At 35.5% G+C, this 16161-nt stretch overlaps 2 protein-coding genes across 3 annotated transcripts in view; both read right to left on the reverse strand.

The window, feature by feature from the left end:
- Positions 1-155: 155 nt before the first annotated feature.
- On the reverse strand, positions 156-2156 carry Sh3beta (SH3 domain binding glutamate rich protein Sh3beta). Its single transcript, XM_090107217.1, has 4 exons — positions 2001-2156; positions 1692-1895; positions 1420-1503; positions 156-1326 (listed from the first exon to the last, which is right to left on the reverse strand). Exons 1-4 carry the CDS (start codon positions 2043-2045, stop codon positions 865-867), a joined length of 795 nt encoding a protein of 264 aa, XP_089963343.1. The 5' UTR covers positions 2046-2156; the 3' UTR covers positions 156-864.
- A 5904-nt stretch (positions 2157-8060) lies between these two features.
- Positions 8061-16161, reverse strand: part of LOC149904757 (uncharacterized) — a 41757-nt gene continuing 33656 nt past the window's right edge. The window contains exons 3-14 of one of the 2 annotated variants that reach the window (XM_090106975.1): positions 15745-15799; positions 14687-14828; positions 14350-14455; positions 13810-13968; positions 12827-12952; positions 12412-12524; positions 12134-12232; positions 11411-11648; positions 10659-10988; positions 10027-10234; positions 8784-9183; positions 8061-8347 (exon numbers count right to left, since the gene is read on the reverse strand). In XM_090106975.1, the coding sequence (XP_089963101.1) occupies positions 8269-8347; positions 8784-9183; positions 10027-10234; positions 10659-10988; positions 11411-11648; positions 12134-12232; positions 12412-12524; positions 12827-12952; positions 13810-13968; positions 14350-14455; positions 14687-14828; positions 15745-15799 (2055 nt within the window). In that variant the 3' untranslated portion in view covers positions 8061-8268. The remainder of the gene's footprint in view (positions 8348-8783; positions 9184-10026; positions 10235-10658; positions 10989-11410; positions 11649-12133; positions 12233-12411; positions 12525-12826; positions 12953-13809; positions 13969-14349; positions 14456-14686; positions 14829-15744; positions 15800-16161) is intronic. The other variant, XM_090106976.1, reaches the window with a different exon arrangement.

Consider the following 16161-nt stretch of genomic DNA (forward strand, 5'->3'; position numbering starts at 1 on the left):
GGTGGGTAATGAGATTTAACGCCCCTAAAAATTAAAAAGATTAGGAATATAATGACGATGCTAAGATGTGGCTTCTCCAACAATAAGGTCACAGAAGAATATAAAATATTAGCTTGTTTGTTGTCATGTTGATCTTTATAAATAAAATACAGAAATAATTGTATTTATATAATTTATATGAAAAAAATTGGTTAAAAAATGTCTTTAATAACATTAAGAATATGATGAATAAATGTGTAAACTCATTAATCAAATAAAAAAAAAATACATACAAAAAGCACTGTTTAAATAGAAGAATGCTTTTGGGTTAAAAATATCAGCACCTTAAGACTAAAAGTCTTGATATCGGCTTGTACATCTTATAATAAATGTCATGTATTAAGCCTATAAATATTTTAAACTTCATTATAATATGAGCTCTTGGATTTTCGGCTCTTTTTTTCTAAAACTATGTATCTTCATATACCAAAGATTTAGAATAGCTAAGGCAAAATATTTAAAACTTTAACATGCTTCTAATATTCAAAGTAAATCCTTGTAAATGGAGGCACATCTAGAAGTGTTAATAATGAATACTTTGAAACTTTAAAATTACAAACAATTGTTACAATATAATATTCCACATTGAACAATAATGTAAAACATATTACAGTCTAATGATAAATGATCATAGGCCACTCCATTAAATTAGTAACTTCATACAAAGCTACATAACACAATATCTCAACAATACTTTTGTTATATACAATGACTCGATATAATTTTGCAATTAAAGTGAACAATGATTATAAATAATGATTTAGATGAGAAGTGCTTGCTTAGTGCTAATATGATTTGAGCTGATAAGCGTGGAACAAGCTGCATTTATTCAGCAGCGGCTGCCTGTTCACTTTCAATGAGAGCTTCGGAAGGATTCTCTTTTACATTCTCTACTTCAGCAACTTCTTTTTCATTTGATTGCTCCCGAGAGCTAACTGCACCATTTTCATTTACATTCTCATCTTTTAAGGGTGTATTCTCCTTTGAGGATTTTTTACTCTCTAAATTTGTTTCTTCTACTGGCGCAGGTGTTTCATTTTGTGTTTTTTCTTCTTCCTCATCAGGTTTTAATCTGTCCGCTGACTCTTTTTCTACTGATGACTCTTTTGTTAATACTGCATCATCTGTGGGAGGACTGTCTGCCTCTGCTGGATGCGAGTCTTCTTTGTCTTGGGAAGACTCATTGGCTTCATCATTTTGTTGATCTTCTGCCGTTCCGTTTGTATCATTTTCTGTGACTTCATCCTTAGGCTCTGCCTTTGCGATGTCTCCATTTGCAACGTTTTCCTAAAATATTGAAGTTAGAAGATTAATATTTTTCCTATTAATGCTAAATAAATTATATACTTATATAAAAAAAACATTCAGTAATGTGTGTACCTGAGGCTCTTCTGGTGGTACTTCCACTTTTAAAAACTGCTCTAAGGTATCCACTTCATTGGCAAGATCAAACTGGTCATAGTCCTAAAATAAAATATCATCAATATTAATATCACATAAGAATAGTTTTGTATTGGGTCTTATCAGTTAATAGCAAACACAATTATTAGTCACACTTTACTTTTACTCAATGACACCTCACTGCAGTTTAAAAACTGAATTAATAATATTTTTATTATAGCTTTGCTCATAAATATAAAACTTCTTCTTACACCACAATATTCTTCGTCGTTGAACACTTGAGGAGGAAGTGGCGAGCGAGGGTTGGGGTCGCTGACAGTGCCGCCGTTTGATTTGGCATTGTTTTGCATAAAATCCTTATCAGACTCGCGCCCGGGCTCCGTTATGTCGATTATTTCATATTTTATGTTCTTCGAATCGAGTATCATTAAAACTCGTTGCTGTCTCTTTTTTACCTACGATGGAGAGATCGAAAAATAAAAATGAAAGAAACAGAATGTGAATCAGCCGAGCAAAAAGATGATCTTGAGCAGTGTATCAAATATCAGTAATTTACTTACTTCCTTGTTTCCCGAAATACCACTAATATACACTTTGACAACCATTGTTTTTTTTACTATAATTAACGTGACTCAAAAAGCTAAAACGTATTCTAAACTACACTAGACAAAAATATAGGCTTGGCCATTAGACAATCTGGTAATAATAATTGCTACTTGTCAAGTGTCGTTGTCAACTTTATGTTTGACATACATTTCAGTGTGGCCGTATTTTTTACATCAAATGAGCATGAATCTTTTGATGCAGTTGTTTTGCGACCTGCGGTTATAGTAATGGCTATAGCTTAGTTTGTTAAAACTTCAGACAACTATTTTATAAAACTCATTTGTATGTAATATTAATAAAAACTCAATAAAGCCTTTTATGATATCATGTAACTTATGCCTTATCGGCGTACCTATCTACCTATTGAATAATGATGATCCTTACTTTTATTTATCTCTAGCACTAACCCGTGATATCTGTTGTAAATACATATATTTAAGTATTTGAATAAAATAGCCACTGGAACTCTCACCTACTTATTCCTTGACAAATGGTTAACAAACGAGCAGTAACAGTTTATGCAATAAGATGTGCCAGGTTCAATTTTATTCCAGCCTGCCAAAAATGTTAGTACTTTTATTAGTTACTCCGAAGATAATTTAATATTAAAATGTACACAAACGGACAGGTTCGGACACTCGGACCTGTCCGTTTGTGTTATCCGAACTATATGAGTGTGCGTGTGTCTGTGCGCGCATACTATACATGAATGCCTACTATTATAGTGCGCTATTCAAATTATTGTCGTTTTGTAGAAGTTGAAAATTGAAATTCATTCGGGAATATGGAATATTAGAGTACTATGAAGTAAACGTGCCATAACTGTCAGCATGTCTTTAGTTTAAAGGGTTTTTACGGTTTTTACAGGGTTTGTAAAGGTAAATTTACCTCAAAGAAAACATCGTTAACGAATGGTCAGAGTTCAGACTCCCATTGTTTACATTGGTAATAGGTAAATTAAAATTAAATGCGAAATAAAAAAAACCCAGACTTTTTATAAAAATTTATTCAATATATCATATTATAATACATAGGCAAATGATGGTTCCGTTAATAAAAACTAGACTATTTCGCAAACGATACTGCAACGCGTGGAATGTTATGCAGTCTTATTAACTATGATCCTATCTCTTAATCTGTAGGCCTAGTGCATGACGACCAGTACTTAGAAATCTTCAGTAAGTACTAAACGAAATACCTACTTATAATTTCTAAAATCCCACATACTCATAATAAGTACCAGATTTGCTTAGATCATTACTTGTTCATACATTAACAATGTATGTATGTATTTAATAAACTAATGTGGTTATATATGATATGGCAACATATATAGAAATACGTATATCAATTTAAATATAGCACATTCATATCGATTCAACCGAGTTCTAAAATATAAGATACAACTATGATATTAAATTATAAATAATAATCACTTTTGAAGGATACATTTAATTAATGTACGTATATAAAGAATATTTATAAAATAAATCGCATAAAAATAAATAACACAATAAATATTTTTTTTCGAAATCACTTTTGTATATGTAACAATTAGTATTAAGTAATCAAATCATAATAAAAGGCTAAAAAGAAACAGTGAAGATTATTTGATTGTTTAAAATATCTATGATCGGAATCCATTAATGTAACAATTAAATCACACGGAGACACCTTAACGTAGTCAAAATCTAAAATGTTGGCGAATCTCCAAACAGCTGTTTATTGTGATAAACAAAGTAATTATTTGGTGGTCGTAGACACTGTTGCTGCTTGAACTATTCATAAATATCAAAGTATTATCAATGTTTTACGCAACTGCGCAAAAAATAATTTACTAAATACAGAAATTCAATCCGAATTTTACCAATATCTTAATTTGTGCAAATGCGTTCCAATTTAAAGTTTTACGCACACATACGTAAATACGTGTTCTCACATTCCGAAACAGATAATTGCATTTTTTCATTAAAAATTTGTACAGTCGCCATCGAGTCGGTGGCATTTTTTTTGAGAAAAAAAAAAGCAGAGGTGCCATTAGGCGTAATTATCACATTTGGCATCGCGAATGTGACGTACTTGATGACTCGCGCCGATCGCCTTCACTCGGTTGTCGACACGCCAGTGTGGGCGCACCATTTAATGAAAATATATTTCACGAACATTAACTAGCAAGTAGCAACTACGATTAATTTTAGATTTACATACTAAAATTGCATATATTTTCTATTAAAGGTAACGTTTTTTTCGATCTCACCAACTTACGAGTACAAATTTAGCGAAAAAATTATCATAGAATTTTGTTTAATTTCATTAGCGTATAAATACAACAGTAGGATATGACGATTAATAAAAAATATATCCTATAAGTCTTTTTGCTTATTGTATACATTTAAAACCAATGATCAGTCCGTTAAATAAAAAAATAACTAATAATTTAAGAATGTTTTAAAGCGTAGCATGCATTGTAATAAAATGCTGCTACAAATAGACATTATGATCTCTTAAACACTGAAACACAAGTACTTCAATGTCACGTGTATACGCAATGAAAACCCCAGATGCACAATGACTTATAAAAATACACGAATTTTTATTTTGTGCGTTTTTTTAGCCAATTTTAAATATTTAACAAAGCTTCTCAATCTCTCTTTGAGTGTAAATCGCGAATAAATGTCTGAACCGATTTGGCATTCAGATATACTTCGAATGTAGCGTATTTTTATCCAACATGAGCTAGTCTCGAATATTATGTAATATGCAAACAAGACTAGTCATAAGCGTATTTACGAATCAATCCAATTTTAAAGCTCGAGAAAATACTTTGCAATGATTAATCCGAATTTCATTTTTAGCCGCATAGTGCATCCGGGGTATAACATTAACAATAAGAAGCGGCCAATTCGCGGCTGAAGCTTAATTTATCGAAACAGCGTGTCAAACCAAATGCCACTGTTATGTAAAAGTGATCCAACCCGCTTATCACTACGTAGTATAAAACAAAGTCGCTTTCCCTGTCCCTATGTCCCTATGTCCCTTTGTACGCTTAACCTTCCAGCGGTCGCGCGCGGTCTCTGAGTCCGCAACGAACTTGTTTTAGTCAATATACTGAAACTGTAAACAATAGACGCTTGCGCTTCCGTGATACCTTCGAGGGGGTGAGGTAGCACCTCTCAGTAGCCCTGTGACATTCGTCACATGTACACGTGCTTTCTTATTTGTGTTTGCGGTCTCAGATTCCGCGCGCGACCGATTGTGTTCCAGAACAATCCAATGCAATTAAACCGAATCCGATATAAATATTTCTGAAAATGACCAAGGAGGATCGTCTTCAAACCAAGTTTTACGTGTCGCAGGTCGTTGTTACTATTGCGATAGGAAAAAGAACCGCAAAACAGAGTACCTATAGTTGTTTCAAATGTGGAAAACACATGTGTCTAGAACATGTGATTGTTATATGCCGAGAATGTTCATTTCCAGTAGATATTATGGACACTAATGACGAATAGTTTATTATAGTTATTCTAAACAAAAATTAGTAGTTTTTAGGTAATTTTTCTTTATTTCATTTTATTATAATTTAGATTATTCTAGAACGAAACGTAAAATGATCTCAAAAATAGATGTCATTTTATAGTTCCTATTACACAGTGCCAATTGATGATGAATGTGATTTATTTCTAAGATAACTATAGTCAAGTTTATAAGTTGTTAATTGTAAAAAAGAATTGCATTTTGTTTTGTTTAATGTTGATTTATAACGGTGATTTCCACCCAGAGTCAAAAATTTTGAGTTTTTATAGACCTTTGTTCTATTAAGTACAAATAAAAGAAGTAATGAGTAATTAAGTTGTTTTTATTTTATTTCACATGTTTAAGACCTCTTTTTAATCATATGCTATACAATAAGTCAAAATATTCATTTGTTTTCCCAAACGAGACACTTAAATTTGCGGAATCACAGACCGCGCGCGACTGCTTGTGTTCGGCGCAAGGGTGCGACCGCTGAAAGGTTAAATCTTTGAAACTACGCAACGGATTTTGATGCGGTTTTTTTTAATAGATAGAGTGATTCAAGAGGAAGGTTTATATGTATAATAACATCGTAGCATGAATGAAAGAGCGCAGGTCGACGTGCTTTATACAGATTTTGAGAAGGCTTTCGACAGAGTCAGTTACAATATATTAATTCGCAAGCTTTACGCGGTTGGCATCAGAGGGAATCTCCTCAGGTGGTTGGAGTCGTACTTCCGGAGTCCCCCAAGGATCGCACCTCGGTCCCTTATTGTATAATATTTATTTATTTGATATTGATACTTGTTTTAAAAATTCAAAATTTCTGCTTTATGCTGATGACAAGAAAATTTTTAGAAAAATCACGACCCCTCAGGATTGCCTCTTACTTCAGGACGATCTCAATAGGCTTACCGATTATTATAAATTAAATAAAATATCAGTAAACATAAATAAATGCCAAAAAATAACTTTTTCTCGAAATAAGGCTACTAAAATTATACGTTTTGACTATAAAATTAGCAACGAAATTATTCCATCCGTTACGTCAGTAAGGGACCTAGGTGTGATCCTCGACGACAAACTTAGTTACCGCATGCACATTGAATTTATTTCTCAAAAAGCCTATAAAAATTTAGGATTTGTTTTGAGACAAGCTGAACCCTTTAATCATTTGGCATGTTTGAAAGTTCTGTACTATGCTTATGTACGCAGTATTCTTGAGTTCGCTAGCGTCATCTGGCGACCTAGCTATAAATGCCATATAATAAAATTGGAAAAGATTCAAAAGGTATTTGTAAATAAAATGAACTATAAAAATAAACAATATGACTTGACCTATTCACAAGCTTGTTCTCACTATAAAATAAATACCTTAGAGGATCGTAGAGACGTAATCGACCTTATGCTATTGTATGATTTTGTCAATAATAACTTTGATTTTCCTGTTGCTTTAGAATACTTACAGTATCGTGTGCCATCACAACGTACTCGTCATACGCCTCTCTTTAGTGTGCCAGCAGCCTCTACTAATTATCTCAAACATTCAACCTTTCTGAGACTTCCGAATAATTATAATAATAAATTCTCCTCGGCTGATCCCTTTCAATTATCTCGCACGAAGTTTAAAAAGTAATACTACAGCTTATTGACCAAAATTGTAATGAAAATCACTAATAACACACACACATGCACACACACACACACACACACACACACATACACATACACTTCACTTTCACTCACACATACATAATGTTACCTTTATACTTAATTGTAATATAGGATTTGTTTATTATTAGTACTGTATCTTTTATGTTTTCTTTTTTGCTCACACACTGTATCGTATTGTTATTGGTGTACCTTGTAATTGGCGTATAGTATTGTATAATGTTCTATTTAATTTATGTTTAGCTGTAAGGTACCTTTTAGAAATAAATAAATAATAAATAATCCATTAAATAGTGGAGAAGTACTGTTATTTTTGAGGTTTCTAATGTGATGTCGTAAAAAATTACATTTTTTCCGCTTACATTGCAAACGCAGGCTGAACCCTACGAGTTTTATCAAAATAATGTACTAAGTATTGTACACATTGAAAAGGTCTACAGAAAAGTCCGCGATGGTATATGTCTATCTCTTAAGGATAACCCACAATAACTTTTTTTTGTCATTTACTTTTTACGACAAATAATGGCTAATTTTCGATGCGATTTTAACCAATACAGCATTAATCCTTAACCAATTAAATACCTTGAATACATTGTTCATTTAATATAGATCTATATGGCCCTTTACACCGTATGATTTAAGTGAATATTTTCGAAGATATTACAGATTTAAAAATTGCGGGACGTAGCATTTGCGGCGGTACCGGCTATCTATTTTATACCCGTGCGAAGCCAGAGCGGGCCGCTATGTTTTTATATACAACGTTCACATTTTCTGTAGTGTATTTAGTATCAGCATTGCACCCGTGCGAAGCCGGGGCGGGTCGCTAGTTAATAATAAAACGCTTTGTAAAAAAATTGGCAGCCATTAGCAAAGCCAATTTTCGAGTCTATTTTTGTTTCTACTGCAATTTAAGGATAATTTGGAATGTGAGCGTGGCCGTGGGTGAGATCACTTCTGCATAACTGGTTGGAGCTATCTCGCCAATGTGAGCGATGTAAGCGAAAACGCAGAGATTCTTTGTGTTGTGGCGCGGAATCACACCGGCGTGCCGAAGTCGGGGTCTCCGTCGCCGTTCAGCAGCGAGCACGCTTCCACACGACGGGCTGACCCTATCCTGTTATAATAGAATATAAAAGAAAGTCGTGCCTGTTACACTATTTATAACTCAAGAAAATGATTTGGCTGAAAATTGTCTGGTGTGGAGGTAGCTTAGAACCAGGAGAAGTACAATAATATGTAATTACTGATTATCCCTAAAATTTTTAAGAAAAAAAAAAATACAACGGTGGCGAACGGCTAGTATTATATGGATTATTGCTTTAAACTACTCTACTCTATAGGTTTAGAATATAGACTCTAGTATTTACATTCTGAATAATATCAATAGTTGTGAAACCCGTGGGTATAATGTTTTAATGGTTCGAGTTTAATTCGAGAAATAAATTAACGGATTTGTCATTACTGAATTGTGGTTAATTCAAATATTGAATCAATATGAACAAAAATTTTATAAAATAAACTGATTAAAATAAAAATTAAGGACACATTACCTAAAGTTTTTAATCTCCTTCCTCGACTTTGTATCACCGTTCAACTTGTTCGATTTCCAATCAACGCTCAACGGAGACGCAAGCGCGGATTGACGTCGAATCGTCGTGGTTTGTACCGCTGACGTCGACAGATCCGCTGATGACGTCACAATCAACGTCGGCGTGGTCACCGACGCTGTTGTTGCCGCTGACGTCATCGATGACGTCATCGTTGCGGCGGACGTCGACGTTGCAGCTGACGTCAGCATTGGAGCTGATGTCGACTGCATCGAGTTTATTGCTGGCGGTGAAGCTTTTTCTGGGACCACCGTGGTTGTTGTCGGTGTTAATGATATAATAGTTTCCTTTTCAGCCGGTGCTGGCACTTTAGGTAATACAGATCCGTTCTTGATTACTTCATCTGTGCAAACAAATAATAATAGATTACATTATAATTAACAAAAACAATGCATCAAGCTGTACAACCTTTTATAATTTTACTAAAATTCTAAAATCGCCTTCACAAGGGAAACTTTCACTATTCTGTATTCATGGATACTACTATACGTACAGTACGATTCGAACTTAATGGCGGCTCGGAACATCAAACCATCTGATGCGCAGAAAACAATTTTAGATATTACCGCAACGTTATAGAGCAGGCTCCAAGGAGATGTTCGTTTGCAAAAATCGCGGACCTAAATCTGACTTCTGATATATATTGTATAGATCCCAGACATCCTATAGACAGATGTTGCCAACCAGTTTTGTGGTCCCCCTGCCCGCACCCCGGTAATTAAATATGGCATACAAAGAAAAAAATAAAAATTTCCAAAACATGCCGTGTGGGGTATCAAATGAAAGAACTCATTGAGTAGATCACGAATATATAGCATACTATATACATTTCTTACACTTTCTCTAAGATTTTTTAGAAAATTTACGAAAATGGTCCATTTTTGAGTTAACTTTAAACCACTATAGATTGAAAACTCATGAATATATTTTTTAAATTATTATTGCGAAACTCCACTGAGAGTCCGGTCTATTAAGGGTCGGATACCTGCGCGCACAGGTATTCGCTGCTAACTTCCAAACCGCCATTAAGTTTGAATCGTACTGTAACAATAAACTATCTCGCAGCACGTCATAACTCATCATAAGGGCGTGTGTTGCAATGCCGCCCCTCGCACGTACTGCTGTCTAGTTAACCTAATGATAGATCGTCTATTGACTCTTTTTTACTACTTTTAACGTTACTTACCGCTCCTCACTACATCAAGCAAGTCATCATCCGACGAAGGCGCGTGTTGCAATGCAGTATACGTGCCACGCGTGCGCCAATCCCGTGCCAGCGTCACCTCACCGGCCCCGCCCCGTGCCGTGGGGCCAGTCACTGTGCCGCCAGCTGGCTCGTCAGACGATATGCCATCTATTGAGACCGCACTGTACGCGCCTTTCGTGCGCCAGTCCTGGGGAAAAGCATGAAAATATTGAAAGTGTCGACTAATATCATTTACTACTCTTTAACAGTGTTACAATTGGTTAGACTTATGATTATAGAACTTATTGCATTCTATCTAAAATACAGTTTTTTATGAGCTGAACACACGCCAAGTCCTAGTAGTACACAAGTCATTCAAGTAATATGTAGATCATAACTTTTATCCTTGGAATGGTATATATATTAACTAGCGGTCCGCCCCGGCTTCCATCCGGCAAACATCCTCGTACTTCAAGGAATATAATAAAAAAAGAATTATCGAATTCGGTCCACCTGTTCACGCGTGATGCCGTGACCAAGGAAAACGAGTTTCATTATATGTATATATATATATAGATGGAATGATGGAATGAGGATGGCAATAAATAAATAAATAGCTTTTTCTGACTCACCTGAGCTTTCCGCTTCTTCTTCAGCGTAGTCCTTGCTAAATGCACCGGCGTGGAGCGAGGCGACGAGTTCTGCCTTGGAGACGCCGGCACCATTGTTGCAGGGACTATTGGAACAGGGATACTAGGTACTGGTATATTTTGAATGGGGATATTTGGTGTTGGTGCCGCTGGGACACTTTGTGTTGGTACCGCTGGGATACTTTGTGTTGGTACCGCTGGGATACTTTGTGTTGGTGCCGCTGGGACACTTGGTGTTGGTGCCGCGGGAACACGTACAGGGGACGCGTACTTGCGATTATTGTCCACATCTGGCTCGTCTAGTTTCACCATCTGAAACAGGGCATGTGTTAAATGCCAAAATAACTGTGATGTACGAGGGTTGTGATCCCAAAGTAACGCAAAAGTCATCATCAGCACAAAAAAATTTATTGAGACGCTTAAAAATGCAAGAAAGGCTTGGTTAACTAATGAAAATGTATTATGTCGTTATTGTCTTTTCATATCAAAAGAAATTGTACTTTATTAATATAAAACACTTTTAGGAGAACAGCCCCCCTAGTCAAGTGGACGATACGATAAACGTATCTACAGCTTACGTCAATCTCATACATTCGTAGTCTATTCTATTGAACGCTACGTTAACAGAAAGCCACTTGACTAGGGGGGCTGACTTCATAACAAAAACAATTAACAAAATACATTTATTTTACGTCTATCCAAACAAACTAATATAATTAACACAACAAACTCACCTCCAATCTAGCTTCAATCTTGATCGAATCATCGTCCATGTCCAGTATATTGAGATTATTGTTAATATTATTATAATCCGGGTAGGGTGCGGGGTGTGTGTGTGCATTAAGCATAGGGTGTTTGTGTGTAGGATGTAGAGGGTAGGTGTATGCGGGGGGCAGGGCGGGCCGCGGGGAATGCTTGTATACGTCGTAGCGGGACTCGCTCTCGCTGCACGAGCGGTCCTCTGAGTCGCATCTGAAAGGAAAAACATTTGTATTTGGGATTTTCATGTTTTATTATTGTGTCTAATGTTCAATACGACAAATAAATTTAAGCACGGTAATTAATTTATTTCAGGTAATATTGTTATAAGATTAAAAAAAAATATTTTTAAAAAAGTCATTTGGATTGTTTGATATTATTTGGTACAGTGTGATGTTGTAATTTCGTTTAATTCATTTAGAGCTAATTTTTCAATCCTTGGTTAATACTTATTCGTCGAATAATATATAATACTACCATTTTAAAAACGTATTCTAATTGCCTGTATTTGACAGTTTACGTGACATTTTAATATTATCGTGTAATACTTTATTGGGCGGATAAGTTTTAACTATGGATTGAAAAATCGGCCCTTAATTCATCACATCATCTCTATCAATTGGAAGATTTATTTATCTGTTTCGCGTATAAAAACGCGGTCTGTAAGTTAGTTCACCAATGACAACAAAATATCTAACCTATTATTATACTCCGGTGTTCTGGGCGCGGTGGGAGTCACGCCCGACCCGTCTCGCTCCTCACAATAATCCTCGCCATCTTCGGGATACAGTGGAAACCTGCAATTTTAAATTATAAACAGTTTAAGATAACTCCTCGTTAAAAAAATACTAATCAGCTGGTAAAAACTCTAGTTGATTTAAGAAAAAAGTATGTCACCTATAATTATTACATATATCATTTATCTCTACGTGTGTAGAACGTACCAATTACAGTAAATAAAACTACTAAAACGCACCTGTAATTGTCTTCAGAGAGTCTATCGTCGTCGTCAGTAGCGATATACTGTACGCACAACGCGCAGTCACCTTTCACACTCTGTAGCGCTTGGACAGCCTCTTTATGGCATGCCTGGAAATATTTATAACAAAAACATAATAATATTACCTATTCAATTTCTTAACAATCGATATCAATCGACAATAGACTGGAAAAAAAGAAGGTAAATTACGGAGTAAAAAACCCTAATCTAAAAAAAATAATGAGCTATCCTCCTCCTTAAAAGATATGAAGGGAGGCATATAATTTATGTATTAACTAACACATAATTTACTAAGACTTACTCATCAAACAAATGAAATACCAAATAAAACTATCACAATTATCATTTCACATGTCAAATCCGGCTCGAAGGACCACTAAATTCTACGTACCTGCGTGAGATCAACATCATTGATTGCAAGTATAGCGTCTCCCACATAAAGCTGTCCTGTGAGAGCTGCCGGGCCACCTGCTTCCAATTCCGATATGAGGATCGGTACACCGTGCTCTCTACCACCCTGTATAGGAATTGTGAGTGTAGTAGAGCTATAACAATGGCATATTTTTTTGTCAGCTTTGTGTCGGTCTTTTAAAAAGATTTTCGATAGTTTCGCCACTATTATGTGATACAGCCGAAGAGAACGTTACACGAACGTAAATATAGAAACATTGTGTATATTTCTCATTTACAAAGATAATAGAGAAAAGTTTTGTTTTCAATGCTATTTCTATTTTAGGGTCAACTTAAAATGCGGTATTTCAGTGATATTGTTTTAGTAAAACGATGTCGTCTGACAGTTGGATCATGTTTTAGCGAATTTCAAAACATTTGTGACGATTTCTTTAACCTAAATATGCGTAAGTATACAAAATCACAAAACAAAGAAAATATGCATTCATTTCAAAATTTGATAAAAATATGAAATATTTTACATTTGTGCCAAAATTTACAGAACGTTTCTGTTTATCGGTCATTATAGATTAAGTTCAAAAAATATTTTTAACAATAGGAAACTCAATAATTAACAATTGTGTACATCTTTTATCTATAGTTTAGTTACACCACTTATACCTCAAATTGGCTGAATTGATTTTAATAAATTTTGAAGTGAAAACTTCTTTAGTGGCGTTGAGCACTTTTTCTGTAATGGGTATAAAATCTTAAACTCGCATCAGGACACGTGACCTGATCGAAAAAGCGTAAGACGGATACCATTCCAAAATATCAAACATGCTCAACGGATCAAGTTTTCACTTCTGCCGGCACTCCCGGAGTGCAACCCGTCTTTTTTTGTTTAGATAAAACGTTGAAAAGCAAAAAAATAATGCGACCCGTGCTATTATGTGTGTGTGCGGGATTATAATGTATACTCACGGTGACAGAGATGCCGAGGCCGAGGTGCGGCGAGCGGCGCACGCGCACGGTGCGCGGGCGCGCGCGCTGCGGGGACGCGGGCCGCGCCGGCCGCGGGGACGTGCCGCGGCACACGCGCACCAGCGTCTTGTGCCGCTGCAGCAGGATCTCCGCCTCCACCTGCACACTCCACACATACAACCATGTCAAACACCACATACACATACACACTTATACACGGACGATATACACACTTAGACACGGACACGCACGAACGTCTGTAACAGGATCTACGCCTCTACCTGTGTACACCACACATACACATAACTAACAAGAGACGCACACACACGCACACGTATCAGCGGATACGTTCTAGGGTATTTTGTAGCTGCAGCAGGATCTCCGCCTCTACCTGCACACACCACACATACAGACACATGCAAAAGGATCACAGCTAATTAATTTCTTTCAATCGAATACTGAATCTATATGCACAAAATTCACTGTTTTAAAAGTTAAAAGAGCAAGAAACAACGATAATTGTAGAGTGAAATATTTTACCTGCGCCCAAAGAGAATCCCGCAACTCAGCACGCATGTCGCTGCCCAGCAGCTGCAACTGCTGTATCCGACCAGCTAACTCTTTATCTAAGTATTTCGTAGCTAATCTGAAAACCATATTATACAACAGATAAATGACAATGACTCCATTTATAATTAATATTTTTTTAACAAATTACCTCTATAGGTAATTTGTTACACCTATGTGTAGGATAGGTATTTGTATAAAGTTTTTGAAGACTACCCACATACAAATCAAATGACTCTAGTTACATTCGTATGCTTAATCATACATTTTATAGTCTTAGTTAAGTTATTATGTATACAAATTCGCTAACCTAGCACCAAACAGTTCAGAATGTAAGGCGAGCACAGTCTCTCTGAGGGTTGCGTTCTCGCGCGCGAGCTGGCCCGCCTCAGCCCGCGCGCGCGCCGCCTCGGGCACGTTGCCGGCCATGTCGCCGCTCTCTTGACAGCCTCCTGGATCAAAATTGGTATAAATAGAATATCCATATGCACTGAACTTGAATGTCATGGCAGCTTTAAACTACGTAGATACGCATGCGATGATTTTGAAGTGACGCAAGCGGATTTTTATATTTTCAAATTCAAATTATATTTATTTGAACATAATACGAAATTTGGAAAACTTTATCGCCCTTTGTTATATAAACTAATATTAAAATGCTTTTCTGGTGTGTAGGTGCTTAGACTAAGGCAATTAAATAGATGTAGAGTTTTGTGTCTATTGTTTTACAAAATTTCTTATACGTTTTTCCATTTTATTATAGTTATATTAATTTCATTTTTCAAGACCTTAGATTTAACACCAGTATCGACACGACTCATTGTCAATATAGTTTATTAAATGATATAATAATTGAATATAATTTTAACGTATAGCTAGGTCAAAAAAAAAACTTTTCGTGACTTGACGTTTTAGTCAATGATCAAGACATTTTCAACTGCCCTAATTTCAATGCGAAATAAATCACAGGTATTAGAAAATAATTTGCTTTGATTATATCGCAAAATTGCTTATATCTAGGTTAAAGCAGTAATAAAATAATAATACACATATAATTACACGAAGCTTTGGCATCATTGAGAACAGTAAAAACGACGGAAAAGGATGTTCATGAAACATGCAGATATAAATCTTAATTTAAAAGCCCAAATCATATCGTATAATATCAAATTGCATGCTACAAAAACTACATATTATATTTGAGTAACACCAACATTTTAAGTAAAGCGAAAAGCCGTTACCACAAACTAATCTCACATTTAGGATCAGTTATTTGTCCCAATTATTGACCGGCGATGCAATCTGATCAGATAATAGACACACGAGCAACTAGCATAATAGTTATTTACAAAGTATAATAGAGATTACCAGCTGAGGCAGCCCGGGTCTGTACTAACTCTGCCCTCATATCCACAAGCTCTGCCTGAAAAAAAACGAAACTTGATTCTTTTTGTTGTTCAAACTAAATGTGTAATAGTGTTAACTGCAATCGCGTGTCAGTCGCACAATGGGATGAACGTAGATTGAGATTTGAGAGATACGGTCATTGTTGCGATAAATAAATCGTGGCGCCTGCATATATTTATGGTTTAAGCATTAAAAAAAAAAAAAAAAAAAAAATCTTTATTTCACCTTTAGATTATACAAAATTGAATATGAGGCTCTGGTTCTCTTGCTAGGCTATTATAAGGTGTGGTTATGATAAATTATTGTATAACATCTCAATAAATAAATGTTTAGTGAAAACTTCTTCGAATTTGGAAATTGAAGATTTTTAACGGATTT

The sequence above is a fragment of the Colias eurytheme genome, chromosome 11, assembly GCF_061535395.1.
Source record: "Colias eurytheme isolate Ceu_HAF_F1 chromosome 11, ilColEury1 Martin Lab GWU primary, whole genome shotgun sequence".
NCBI lineage: Eukaryota > Metazoa > Arthropoda > Insecta > Lepidoptera > Pieridae > Colias > Colias eurytheme.